This window comes from Aedes albopictus, chromosome 3 (genome assembly GCF_035046485.1).
Source record: "Aedes albopictus strain Foshan chromosome 3, AalbF5, whole genome shotgun sequence".
NCBI lineage: Eukaryota > Metazoa > Arthropoda > Insecta > Diptera > Culicidae > Aedes > Aedes albopictus.
This window is the reverse complement of record NC_085138.1, coordinates 378,606,133-378,620,455: the sequence shown is the minus strand read 5'-3', so window position 1 is coordinate 378,620,455 and position 14,323 is coordinate 378,606,133. Positions and strand designations below refer to the sequence as shown.

Genomic DNA, 14,323 nt, shown 5'->3' with positions numbered 1-14,323 from the left:
AGCATAAAAGCAACAGCCGTGGGATGGTTTGGTTATATGACAGAAAGGACACAGTGGGCAAATGTTGAACTGCAAGCTGGATTTCCAGGAAATACCAACATATGAAGCTCTTTTTCTTGTTCACAATCCTTCACTGCTAAAGTGCCAACCCACTCCTGACTCTTCACTGTTCATTTCTCCACCTCATCCATCACTGATTTACACTTCTCACTCTTCATTCCTGCATCTTCACTGCTTACTCTTAGTTCATCACTTTGTACTCTCCTTACTCTTCAATTTTCACTGCTATTTTATCACAGTTCTATTGTTCTTAAGTTTTCACTACTCTCTTCTCATTCCTCATCTCTAGCTTTTCACTGCTCACTCCCCACATCTGTTTCACCTTCCTCACTGCTCATTTTTCTTTTCACAGTACTCACAGCTCATTTCTCACTTCTCGCTGCATGACAGTTATTCTGACTCTTCGCTGCTCACTTCTCACTGATTCACACTCCTCACTCTGCGCATTTCATTGATCACTCTTCGCTGCTTACTACTCATCTCACAGTTTTTACTGCTTACTCCATATTCCTCACTCTCACTACTTCAGTGCTTATGCCTTACCACGGCTGGAAGGGAGTGGAGTTGCCTTGGCCGAAGGCCCACACAAAAACTTTTTTTTTTACTACACATTAACTTTTTTCATATCGAATACAAAGAAAATGTATGCCTTTCGCTTTTGAAACTCCGAGAGACCTCTCATCCATTCCGGCACCTGGTCGCCTCAATCTTTAATCCGGGTCTGTTTCTCTAGAGTGCGTTTCTCGCGCTTCACTGCTTGCTTCTCTCTTTTCACTCTTGCTGCTTTGCTGTTCACTGCTCACTACTCCTTTTTCACTACCTGACACTCCTTGTTACCCACAGCTTACTTCTCATTCCTCACTTTTCAATGCTACTACTTATGAGTAACTCTTCAATGCTCACTTCGCACTGCCTACTTTACACTTCTTACTTTTCCCTCTGCACACTTCACTGCTCAATACTTAGCTTTCACTGCTCACTCTAATTTGCTCACCCCTTTCTCATCACACTTCTCACTCTATATAATTCAGTGCTCATCCCTCATACTTCACAACTAACTCAAAGCCCTTCACTTACTCACAAACCCACTGGTAACTCCTCACAGCTTACTCCAGCTTCTCACTCTCCACTGCTTATTCCGCATTCTACACTGCTCACTCCTTACTTACTTTTGCTAACTTTTAACTCATTCCTCAACCTTTACTGCTTACTCTTCATTCCTCTCTTTTCACCATGCTTTTCACTCTTCGCTTCTCACGAACCATTGCTCACTCTCCAATTCTGCTTCACACTGCTCACTCCTGTTTCATACTTCTGGCTACTCATCCTTCATTTCACACTACACACAGCTCATTCAACACTCCTCACTGCTTAACACTTATTATGACTCATCGCTGTTCACTTTTCACTAATTCACACTATCTTCACTCTTCGCTTTTCAATGATAACTCCTCGTTGCTAACTTCTCACCACGCACTTTTACGCTTTTACTACTTCAATGCTCATTGTTTACCAGAGCCGGATGTAGGAAAAAGAGTTGGTGGGGCCTTGGAGCCATGCGGGGTCAACAACTTTTTTTAATACTTCACATTAACTTTTTATTTCATATCGCTCAAGTATTGTTCGAAAACAAGAAAATATTTTTTGCTTGTCGCTCTATAGCTCCGAGAGGCCCCACATCCGTTCCTGAACAGGGTCGCCACAATCCTTAATCCGGGCCTGTTGCTGAGAGTGCACTTCGCATGCTTCACAGCTCACTTCTTGCTTCTCTCTTCCCATTCTTCATTTTAAATTGTTTGCGACACATTCCTCACTTCTCCTTTTATACAATCTTACACAACTTACTGCTCATTCCTGACAGATAACTTCATATCTCACCCTACACTGGTTGTTACTTCTCACTCCTCATTTTTCATTCATCATTCCCAACTACTCATTTATAGCTCTTCACTGATCACTTCGCACTGTTCACTCTACACTTCTAACCTCTCACTGCTCACACTTTACTGCTCAAAAGTTAGTCATCTCTACTCATTCCCAATATTCAGTTCTCACCCCTAACTAACTACATCTCACTTATCACTCCGCACAGCTGACTTCTAGCGTCTCAACGCTCCTATCTCTGCTTTTTTCTCTGGTTACTCATCAGTTCTGGACGAAGCATTCGCTGCTTCTAGACAAGCTTTCGTAGCTTCTGGACGAGGCATTCGCAGCTTCTGGAGGAAGCTTTTCCAGACTTCTAGAGGAAGCTTTTCCAGGCTTCTGGAGGAAGCTTTTCCAGGCTTCTGGAGGAAGCTTTTCCAGGCTTCTGGAGGAAGCTTTTCCAGGCTTCTGGAGGAAGCTTTTCCAGGCTTCTGGAGGAAGCTTTTCCAGGCTTCTGGAGGAAGCTTTTCCAGGCTTCTGGAGGAAGCTTTTCCAGGCTTCTGGAGGAAGCTTTTCCAGGCTTCTGGAGGAAGTTTTTCCAGGCTTCTGGAGGAAGTTTTTCCAGGATTCTGGAGGAAGCTTTTCCAGGCTTCTGCAGGAAGCTTTTCCAGGCTTCTGGAGGAAGCTTTTCCAGGCTTCTGGAGGAAGTTTTTCCAGGATTCTGGAGGAAGCTTTTCCAGGCTTCTGGAGGAAGCTTTTCCAGGCTTCTGGAGGAAGCTTTTCCAGGCTTCTGGAGGAAGCTTTTCCAGGCTTCTGGAGGAAGCTTTTCCAGGCTTCTGGAGGAAGCTTTTCCAGGCTTCTGGAGGAAGCTTTTCCAGGCTTCTGGAGGAAGCTTTTCCAGGCTTCTGGAGGAAGCTTTTCCAGGCTTCTGGAGGAAGCTTTTCCAGGCTTCTGGAGGAAGTTTTTCCAGGATTCTGGAGGAAGCTTTTCCAGGCTTCTGCAGGAAGCTTTTCCAGGCTTCTGGAGGAAGCTTTTCCAGGCTTCTGGAGGAAGTTTTTCCAGGATTCTGGAGGAAGCTTTTCCAGGCTTCTGGAGGAAGCTTTTCCAGGCTTCTGGAGGAAGCTTTTCCATGCTTCTGGAGGGAGCTTTTCCAGGCTTCTGGAGGAAGCTTTTCCAGGCTTCTAGAGGAAGCTTTTCCAGGCTTCTGGAGGAAGCTTTTCCAGGCTTCTGGAGGAATCTTTTCCAGGCTTCTAAAGGAAGCTTTTCCAGGTTTATGGAGGAAGCATTTCCAGGCTTCCGGAGGAAGCTTTTCCAGGCTTCTGGAGGAAGCTTTTCCAGGCTTCTGGAGGAAGCTTTTCCAGGCTTCTGGAGGAAGCTTTTCCAGGCTTCTGGAGGAAGTTTTCCAGGCTTCTGAAGGAAGCTTTTCCAGGCTTCTGGAGGAAGTTTTTCCAGGATTCTGGAGGAAGCTTTTCCAGGCTTCTGGAGGAAGCTTTTCCAGGCTTCTGGAGGAAGCTTTTCCAGGCTTCTGGAGGAAGCTTTTCCAGGCTTCTGGAGGAAGCTTTTCCAGGCTTCTGGAGGAAGCTTTTCCAGGCTTCTGGAGGAAGCTTTTCCAGCTTCTGGAGGAAGCTTTTCCAGCTTCTGGAGGAAGCTTTTCCAGCTTCTGGAGGAAGCTTTTCCAGCTTCTGGAGGAAGCTTTTCCAGCTTCTAGAGGAAGCTTTTCCAGCTTCTGAAGGAAGCTTTTCCAGCTTCTGGAGGAAGCTTTTCCAGCTTCTGGAGGAAGCTTTTCCAGCTTCTGGAGGAAGCTTTTCCAGCTTCTGGAGGAAGCTTTTCCAGCTTCTGGAGGAAGCCTTTCCAACTTCTGAAGGAAGCTTTTCCAACTTCTGGAGGAAGCTTTTCCAGCTTCTGGAGGAAGCTTTTCCAACTTCTGGAGGAAGCTTTTCCAGCTTCTGGAGGGAGCTTTTCCAGCTTCTGGAGGAAGCTTTTCCAGCTTCTGGAGGAAGCTTTTCCTGCTTCTGGAGGAAGCTTTTCCAGCTTCTGGACGAAGATTTCGCACCTTCTGGAGGAAGCTTTCACAGCTTCTGGAAAAAGCTTTTCCAGCTTCTGAAGGAAGCTTTTCCAGCTTCTGGAGGAAGCTTTTCCAGCTTCTGGAGGAAGCTTTTCCTGCTTCTGGAGGAAGCTTTTCCAGCTTTTCTGAGGGAAGCTCTCGCAGCTTCTGGAGGAAGCTCTCGCAGCTTCTGCAGGAAGCTTTCGCAGCTTCTGGAGGAAGCTTTCGCAGCTTCTGGAGGAAGCTTTCGCAGCTTCTGGAGGAAGCTTTCGCAGCTTCTGGAGGAAGCTTTCGCAGCTTCTGGAGGAAGCTTTCGCAGCTTCTGGAGGAAGCTTTCGCAGCTTATGGAGGAAGCTTTCGCAGCTTATGGAGGAAGCTTTCGCAGCTTCTGGAGGAAGCTTTCGCAGCTTCTGGAGGAAGCTTTCGCAGCTTCTGGAGGAAGCTTTCGCAGCTTCTGGAGGAAGCTTTCGCAGCTTCTGGAGGAAGCTTTCGCAGCTTCTGGAGGAAGCTTTCGCAGCTTCTGGAGGAAGCTAACGCAGCTTCTGGAGGAAGCTAACGCAGCTTCTGGAGGAAGCTAACGCAGCTTCTGTAGGAACCTTTCGCAGCTTCTGGAGGAAGCTTTCGCAGCTCCTGGAGGAAGTTTTCGCAGCTTCTGAAGGAAGTTTTCGCGGCTTCTGAAGGAAGTTTTTGCAGCTTCTGGAGGAAAGTTTCGTAGCTTCTGAAGGAAGCTTCAGGAGGAAGCTTTCGCAGCTTCTGGAGGAAGCTCTCACAGCTTCCGGAGGAAGCTCTCGCAGCTTCTGGAGGAAGCTTTTGCAGCTTCTGGAGGAAGCTTTCGCAGCTTCTGGAGGAAGCTTTCGCAGCTTCTGGAGGAAGCTTTCGCAGCTTCTGGAGGAAGCTTTCGCAGCTTCTGGAGGAAGCTTTCGCAGCTTCTGGAGGAAGCTTTCGCAGCTTCTGGAGGAAGCTTTCGCAGCTTATGGAGGAAGCTTTCACAGCTTCTGGAGGAAGCTTTCGCAGCTTCTGGAGGAAGCTTTCGCAGCTTCTGGAGGAAGCTTTCGCAGTTTCTGGAGGAAGCTTTCGCAGCTTCTGGTGGAAGCTTTCGCAGCTTCTGGAGGAAGCTTTCGCAGCTTCTGGAGGAAGCTTTCGCAGCTTCTGGAGGAAGCTTTCGCAGCTTCTGGAGGAAGCTTTCGCAGCTTCTGGAGGAAGCTTTCGCAGCTTCTGGAGGAAGCTTTCGCAGCTTCTGGAGGAAGCTTTCGCAGCTTCTGGAGGAAGCTTTCGCAGCTCCTGGAGGAAGTTTTCGCAGCTTCTGAAGGAATCTTTCGCGGCTTCTGAAGGAAGTTTTCGCAGCTTCTGGAGGAAAGTTTCGTAGCTTCTGAAGGAAGCTTCTGGAGGAAGCTTTCGCAGCTTGTGGAGGAAGCTTTCGCAGCTCCTGGAAGAACCTTTTGCAGTTCCTGGAGGGAGCTTTTCCAGTTTCTGGAGGAAGGTTTCGCAGCTTCTGTTGAAAGCTTTCGCAGCTTCTGGAGGTTGCTTTCGAAGCTTGTCAAGGAACCTTATGCAGCTTCTGGAGGAAGCTTTTGCAGCTTCTGGAGGAAGCTTTCCCAACTTCTTAGAAAAGATTTTCCCTTTCCCAAACTTTTCGTATTCCAAATAACATTTTGATAACCTATTTCTCTTGTATAGGTTTTGAAAACCATTATAAAACCCAATACATTTTATTTTGGTTTTATGATGGTTCCCAGAACCTCCAAAGCGATTTGGACTTATAATTGCCGCTCGGGTTGTCATTCACACTAAGCTGTGAGAAAAGATCTTATTTAGTCTAAAAATATCCGTTCAGGGTCCCCATTTGGCCCCTGTGCGCAGCAGAGTGATGTAAACCCACGTAAGCCAGAACCCGATCGTCCTAACCCGACTTTTCTTTCTTCTCTTTCCCCCTTCTAGGTATAAATAACTCGTCCAAAGCGGGCCTCTGGGGTGGCACCGTGTCGTCGCTGGAGCTGAAGGTAAACATCACCCAGGACATGAACGGGAACGTCTATACGTGTCAGAGCACGAACGAGGCATTACAGCGCAGCGTACACGAGGCAGTCAATTTGCAAGTACTATGTACGTAGACGTCATTCAGCCCCGCATCGGCAGTGGCCCTTTTTCCTTCTGGTTTACTTAACTATTCGGATGGATGGATGGCCCACGGAATGGGAGGATGCTATTTTCCGAGCGGAATCCGGTGTTGCACCCGGATTTAGATGCTAAGTTTCCTGAAATGTGCTTCGTTCGACGAAAGCGTATGACTGACGGGAGGGGTTTTCATTTCAATTACATCCGACAATAACTGATTTGATGGATCGCTAATCGGTTTTACTGAGGGATTGAATCAGGTCCACATTTCGCTGAAGAAAATGTTTTGTGAGTTATTCCTAGAGTTTCAGCATTTGTGTTTTTCATGACGATTCTATAGAGATTTATGCTCACACATCCAGGAGGAAATCGAAACATAGCATATGCCTTAGTATTCTGTTGACGAGATAATATGGAACAAGCTCACCATTTTTGGTGAGCTTTTTCCAAATTTTTCCAAATATAAAACCAAAAGTAGGTCAGAAGCGGAGATTCTAAATAGAAATGTTCTTTCATATGCCTTGAATTGATGATGAATTGAAAAAACAGAAATGCAAAGCAAAGCTCCTAACCTAATTGGCATCTGATATGTTTTTGATGTTCTCGGCTTCGTTCAGTCAGAAGAAAAAAACACGTAAGCAAAAGTCTATTGAATTCGCTGGAAATGGATTTGCTTGAACCCCATCAACTGCCGGTAACCCATCAATACATCAACAACCCCCACCCATCTAACAGACAGACAACGGCTTAGCCCTGGCTGGCGATACATAGGAGGCCAAAGCGCAACAGCCCGTCAAATCCGTGGAAGTCGACGAAACAGCACATTCAGGAAACTTGCGCCTCCACTCGGAAAGCCATCAATCAAAAGCGCCTAATTCCGCCATCGCCCATCCATTCCATCCGATAGAGCACCACATCTCATCTCACTCTATATGAATTTCCTCCGCATTTTCACCGCCCTCTCCCATGTAGATCCGCCGAAATTTTCGCCACCGCCCTCTTCCACCGTGGTCGGCTTCGAAGGCGAATCACTTACGGTTGGCATGGTGGCCAACGGTAATCCCATGTCGATTGCATACACCTGGACCAAGGAAGGCCTCCCGATTCAAACGCCCGGTAAGTATCGAGCAGCAGCAGTCGCCATGCACTCACTATAGGTGGGCACTAGGGTGGTCCAAACTAGATAAATTAGAAAAATTTCAAACCTTGCCCACAAAAGGAAGGTTTTAGTCGTCAAGACGATCCACTGAAAATTTGAGAAACTTGGGAAAGTGCTTCCACCATGAGCTGAAACATCCCGTGTTAAAAAATCGATGTGCATTTGTGAGGTTCCGGAATTTGTAAGGTTCCAGGAGAAACTTACAAATCCATTTCAAATTCTTCCTTTCAGATTTATGGATTCTTTATTGAATAATACCAATTTGTCCTACTTTTGAGCTTCCAGCGCTCAATTTTCAGAGGAAACTTTAAAATTCCATATTATTACCAATCACATGAAGATTTGGACCACCCTACCAGCCACCCACGCTCTCATATCATATACGCCCATGATGTTTGTGCCATTTCGTGCGACCTATTGTTCCTTGCGACCCATGGCTCCTGCTTCCAGGACCCAACAACAATGAACAATGGAACCCCATTAGGGCAGTCTAATCACTCTCGATTAATTCACTTTCTCCCTTTCTCCGCGTCCCGCTCGCGTTACAGGTGTCCAGCGAATCGTCTCCGAGGGACCAATCCTCAACATCACCAAGTTGGCGCGGAGCGATGCCGGAGTGTACACGTGCGAGGCCGTCAACTCCCAGGGCTCGGCGATGATTAATATCACAATCGTGGTCGAATGTAAGTACAACAACAACCAACATGTTGGTCGGGCCCTAGATGGCCTGTATATTTCTCTTGCTCTGTCTATAGAAACCGGTGTGCTTTCGTTACTGTCGAGTAGGTGGATAAACAGTGGGTCTTCAAATAAGATTAATGGTAGGGATTACATGATGACTATTGACTATCTTTGTAACTAACAGTATATTTATAATTGAAAATTGACTATTTCCAACATCATCTCATGGAACAGCAGTCTCCCAACAACATGTTATAATATATTGAACTATAATAAGAATGGAACGACCTCACTAATAATCTTTCGAAACCTTCCTTGAGCACTTTGTCGTCAACGAAATCAGAAATCAGAAATCAGAAATCAGAAATCAGAAATCAGAAATCAGAAATCAGAAATCAGAAATCAGAAATCAGAAATCAGAAATCAGAAATCAGAAATCAGAAATCAGAAATCAGAAATCAGAAATCAGAAATCAGAAATCAGAAATCAGAAATCAGAAATCAGAAATCAGAAATCAGAAATCAGAAATCAGAAATCAGAAATCAGAAATCAGAAATCAGAAATCAGAAATCAGAAATCAGAAATCAGAAATCAGAAATCAGAAATCAGAAATCAGAAATCAGAAATCAGAAATCAGAAATCAGAAATCAGAAATCAGAAATCAGAAATCAGAAATCAGAAATCAGAAATCAGAAATCAGAAATCAGAAATCAGAAATCAGAAATCAGAAATCAGAAATCAGAAATCAGAAATCAGAAATCAGAAATCAGAAATCAGAAATCAGAAATCAGAAATCAGAAATCAGAAATCAGAAATCAGAAATCAGAAATCAGAAATCAGAAATCAGAAATCAGAAATCAGAAATCAGAAATCAGAAATCAGAAATCAGAAATCAGAAATCAGAAATCAGAAATCAGAAATCAGAAATCAGAAATCAGAAATCAGAAATCAGAAATCAGAAATCAGAAATCAGAAATCAGAAATCAGAAATCAGAAATCAGAAATCAGAAATCAGAAATCAGAAATCAAAAATCAGAAATCAGAAATCAGAAATCAGAAATCAGAAATCAGAAATCAGAAATCAGAAATCAGAAATCAAAAATCAGAAATCGGAAATTCAGGAATTGAGATTCTTTAGATTCTTCAGATTCTTCAGATTTTTCAGATTTTTCATATTCTTCAGATTCTTCAGATTCTTCAGATTCTTCAGATTCTTCAGATTCTTCAGATTCTTCAGATTCTTCAGATTCTTCAGATTCTTCAGATTATTCAGATTATTCAGATTCATCAGATTCTTCAGATTCTTCAGATTCTTCAGATTCTTCAGATTCTTCAGATTCTTCAGATTCTTCAGATTCTTCAGATTCTTCAGATTCTTCAGATTCTTCAGATTCTTCAGATTCTTCAGATTCTTCAGATTCTTCAGATTCTTCAGATTCTTCAGATTCTTCAGATTCTTCAGATTCTTCAGATTCTTCAGATTCTTCAGATTCTTCAGATTCTTCAGATTCTTCAGATTCTTCAGATTCTTCAGATTCTTCAGATTCTTCAGATTCTTCAGATTCTTCAGATTCTTCAGATTCTTCAGATTCTTCAGATTCTTCAGATTCTTCAGATTCTTCAGATTCTTCAGATTCTTCAGATTCTTCAGATTCTTCAGATTCTTCAGATTCTTCAGATTCTTCAGATTCTTCAGATTCTTCAGATTCTTCAGATTCTTCAGATTCTTCAGATTCTTCAGATTCTTCAGATTCTTCAGATTCTTCAGATTCTTCAGATTCTTCAGATTCTTCAGATTCTTCAGATTCTTCAGATTCTTCAGATTCTTCAGATTCTTCAGATTCTTCAGATTCTTCAGATTCTTCAGATTCTTCAGATTCTTCAGATTCTTCAGATTCTTCAGATTCTTCAGATTCTTCAGATTCTTCAGATTCTTCAGATTCTTCAGATTCTTCAGATTCTTCAGATTCTTAAGATTCTTCAGATCCTTCAGATTCTTCAGATTCTTCAGATTCTTCAGATTCTTCAGATTCTTCAGATTCTTCAGATTCTTCAGATTCTTCAGATTCTTCAGATTCTTCAGATTCTTCAGATTCTTCAGATTCTTCAGATTCTTCAGATTCTTCAGATTCTACAGATTCTTCAGATTCTTCAGATTCTTCAGATTCTTCAGATTCTTCAGATTCTTCAGATTCTTCAGATTCTTCAGATTCTTCAGATTCTTCAGATTCTTCAGATTCTTCAGATTCTTCAGATTCTTCAGATTTTTCAGATTCTTCAGATTCTTCAGATTCTTCAGATTCTTCAGATTCTTCAGATTCTTCAGATTCTTCAGATTCTTCAGATTCTTCAGTTTCTTCTTCAATCTGGAATCTGGACGGGATTCTGGACGGAATCTGGAAAGAATCTGGAAGGAATCTGGAAGGAATCTGGAAGGAATCTGGAAGGAATCTGGACGGAATCTGGACGGAATCTGGACGGAATCTGGGTGGAATCTGGACGGAATCTGGACGGAATCTGGACGGAATCTGGACGGAATCTGGACGGAATCTGGACGGAATCTGGACGGAATCTGGACGGAATCTGGACGGAATCTGGACAGAATCTGGACGGAATCTGGACGGAATCTGGACGGAATCTGGACGGAATCTGGACGGAATCTGGACGGAATCTGGACGGAATCTGGACGGAATCTGGACGGGATCTGGACGGGATCTGGACGGAATCTGGACGGAATCTGGACGGAATCTGGACGGAATCTGGACGGAATCTGAAAGCAATCTGAAAGCAATCTGGACGGAATCTGAACGGAATTTGGACGGAATTTGGACGGGATCTGGAAGGAATCTGGACGGAATCTGGAAGGAATCTGGACGGAATCTGGACGGAATCTGGACGGAATCTGGACGGAATCTGGACGGAATCTGGAAGGAATCTGAACGGAATCTGGAATCTCGAATTCTGAGGCAGCCCTCAAAATTACATCGCATTTGGAGACCTTGCTGTACCCCGCGTAAGCGAGAGATTGCCGGCACGTGAAAGTCTAGCTAAAATCTAACCCCAAGGAGACGGATGGAGATGGATGGTAATCTATCGTGTTCCGCGCTAGCTTTGTCAGCGGTGGCGACGGCGTCGGCGGTCGTCATCAGTGGCAAAGAAAAGTTACTTTGGCAACCGTGTAACCAAATTCAATGGGTTAGAAGCGCCTCAAATTACATTTCCCCGTCCTTAGGGAGTAAAAGGTGACGACGACGACGGCGGGCTGCGGCTGTTGTTGTCGTGCTTTGTTAGCAAACACCTCATCCCTCTAATTAATCCACCCTGTATGTGTGTGTGTGCGTGCTTGCCCTACCACATCGTGTTTGGTGGCGCCGGAAATCGGCAACTAATTTCTACGGCAGACGACGCGCGACTGCCAACAACCAACAAACAACCTCATCCGCTGCTGATTTACGACCGGAAGTGGGGCTCTAATTTTCAGCGATAAATCATCAACTTTTTATCTGGGCGGCTTTGGCTGCTGCGTGGTAGTAAATACTTTCGTTAACCAGCTTCAACAGCAGCAGCCACTGAAGTTAGAACATGAACATGGACCGAGAGGGAAATGAAGTGGTATGGTGGTACAATCGGACGGGGTTCTGCTAGCCACAAAATTGACGGGGTTATTTACTGACTGCTCTCACCTCCTAGCTTGTTTTTCCGGTCAGCACTGGGGAGGAATTATGGACGGGTGGGTGATTGTAGCTGAGTATGGCGAGAGGCATCAAGTGCTATAACCATCAACATCAGCGAACGAACTGATGATCGCCAGTTACCGGGGTGATTTACCAAATTGTTATGATAGGTTGTAACCGTTTCAAAGGGAATAATTTTCATTTTATTTTATGAGCCATAAGTCAATCAAATTCATATGATGATTGGAAATATAAACTGTTCAATAGAGCTGAACACAACTTCTTCTATAAACATTCGAAACCTCTACTTTAGCATTTAACAGTGCCGAAATATAGTAAATTTGACAAAATGAAGTTTTGAAGTTGAGAAAAAAGATGTAAATTCAATGACTTGAGTAATAGACACAATACAACTGAATTCAAAACGCGGCATCTTCCATACGAACCATATATGATTTCCCATTTCATTGACACTTCAAGCCTGTTTATAGCACCTGCTTAAAGCAACATCTAATAAATTGTCACAACTCCTGCTCCGCAAAAGCAGCAAATTTCAATTCCCCCGTCCAAGGGAATCTTCCGTCTAATAGCTCCGGTCCCGGCCCGGAAGTAGCCCTTAATCCCAATAAATTTGTTTTATATCATGTGTGTGATGCAAACACACATCCTTGTAGTCGTCGTCGTCGTCATCGGCACACAGGACTAGGAGGTACATTTGGCCTCAACCTGGTGTGTTGGTCACCACCCACACACCAGGACCAAGGACGAAAGACGACCTGTGCGTGGGCCATATGGATGGGCGAGAGCTGAACGGCAATTGTGTGCTAAAACTAGCCAAAGGCTAATAAAATAAGGCCAAAACCGCAGGGAGACATATAAACTCGGACGGATCCGTTCGTGTCCGGATGTTGGTCTCGTCGGTTCGTTGCAGGCCAGCCGCCAGCAAAAGCAAAAGTGTCTGGAGGTTGTTCCCAGCGCAGCGCTGCGTCTTACCGGAGATGCCGGAACAGTTGGGGATCTAATGAAGGAAAATCAATAAAGTTTCTTCTCCTGGACGTGTGTCTGTTTGATCCATGCTCATGCATAAGGCTAGGTGCGGGTCGGGTGTCTTTTGTGTGTGCTTCCCTCCTGCCAAGAGGATCAATGGAAATCACTCTCAGCAGGAGGTTGGTTTGCTTCCACTGAGATCGGGAAGTGATCCGGTGTGCTCGCCGGAGGTGGTCTCATGGGCGTAGCCAAGCGAACGGACGGAAGGTGTAGCCGAGTAGGTACATACATACATCATACATATTCTTACAACGTCTTTAAAAACTCGATAATTTGGGACATGTTTTCATATTTTTTTTTTTTCAACCAAGGGGCCATTCTTTATTACCTACACCAGCGAACCTAACCAAAACATGATTGACAATTCTCAGGTCATTTTGACAGATGTAACATGAGCATGAAAAGGACGGCAACAAGATCAATAAAGTAGAATATATGATCCGCCTTTTTCGTGCATGTGTGTAGTCTGTCAAAATGACCTGAGAAGTGTCAAACATTTCCATGGCTAGCTTTGTTGGTGTAGTGAAGTATTACACTGTTTGTCCTTATGCCAAATATTTGCCATTGAAGTCCGACATTCATCCAAGGTTGCTATGATTCACATTGTGTCGGTTATTTGTTGGGCTTGTTTGGCCAAATATGTGTCATGTCTAATGGTTTCTTAAGAGGAAGCGTGTTCCTTTTTGGACCACCCTAATTGAAACCAAATTTCCACAGCAACACTTAAGTTATGACAGCTTTAAACTATTTATTGTTAAATCATAAACAACAAATGAAATATAAACGTATCTCAATTATTCGTTTCTTTTTAAGCTTACTCCTAATTAAAACTACTCACATTTAATGGTCTTCTATTTTTCCTTCCAATAATGGTGGTTTCTAGGCACGGGTTTCGATCAAATTGGATCCTGCAGATCAATATCAACTTTACAAACAAATCCAACAAAATTCGATCAATTTAGTTCACCTTTCGAATAAATTAAAATCGCAAGCTTCCACTATTTTCACCACGACTATCGGCTCTACCACAAATTCAATTTATACTATGTTTTTCTATCTCGAACTCAAAACTTCTAATTTCTTCGTTCACTTAAAAACCATTTTGCCAGGCTTCTCCGTAATCCTGTTTGTTTTTATTTACAACTATTTCTGACTCTCTCTTTTCCAACATACCTGCTGACAGCTATGCTTTGCTCATGGTTGATCCATCACCGGGGTGGTCTCGTCCGTTGTGGACCGCATGTTGCGCAATGGTTGTGCTGTCGAAAGGTGGTACGGGGCTGTGCCAACAAAGCGGTTTCACTAAATGAAGTCTATTCCAGTCAATATTAACAGAGAATTCTTCCAAGGATTCCTTTAAGAAATTCAAGTTTCAAGTTGAGAATTTCTCCAAAAGTTTCCAGTGATTATCCCAGAAGTGAATGAAAGAAATTATTCATTAAACTACGTTTCCTTGTGAAAGTTCTACTACTATTATTTTTAATAAACTTCCATGGGCTTCTTCTGAAACATTGCCAGGAATTTGTTAAGGAAATCCTTCGGAAATTTCTCTAGAGATTTGTACAGACTTTTCTACAGGAATTGCTTCAGGAATTCTTTCAGAGATTCCTCAGAAATACGAACAGGTATATTTTAAAGAAGTACATCAGGAAGTGCACTATGTATTTTATTGAAAATTCT

The 14,323-nt window shown here is 43.6% G+C and overlaps 1 protein-coding gene across 6 annotated transcripts in view; it reads left to right on the top strand.

Moving 5' to 3' along the window:
• Positions 1 to 14,323, top strand: part of LOC109409926 (nephrin) — an 851,818-nt gene that overhangs the window by 753,941 nt on the left and 83,554 nt on the right. For all 6 annotated transcript variants that reach the window (XM_062855795.1, XM_062855794.1, XM_062855793.1 and 3 more), the window contains 3 exons: positions 5,906 to 6,070; positions 7,055 to 7,198; positions 7,790 to 7,924. In XM_062855795.1, coding sequence (XP_062711779.1) covers positions 5,906 to 6,070; positions 7,055 to 7,198; positions 7,790 to 7,924 — 444 coding nt within the window. The remainder of the gene's footprint in view (positions 1 to 5,905; positions 6,071 to 7,054; positions 7,199 to 7,789; positions 7,925 to 14,323) is intronic.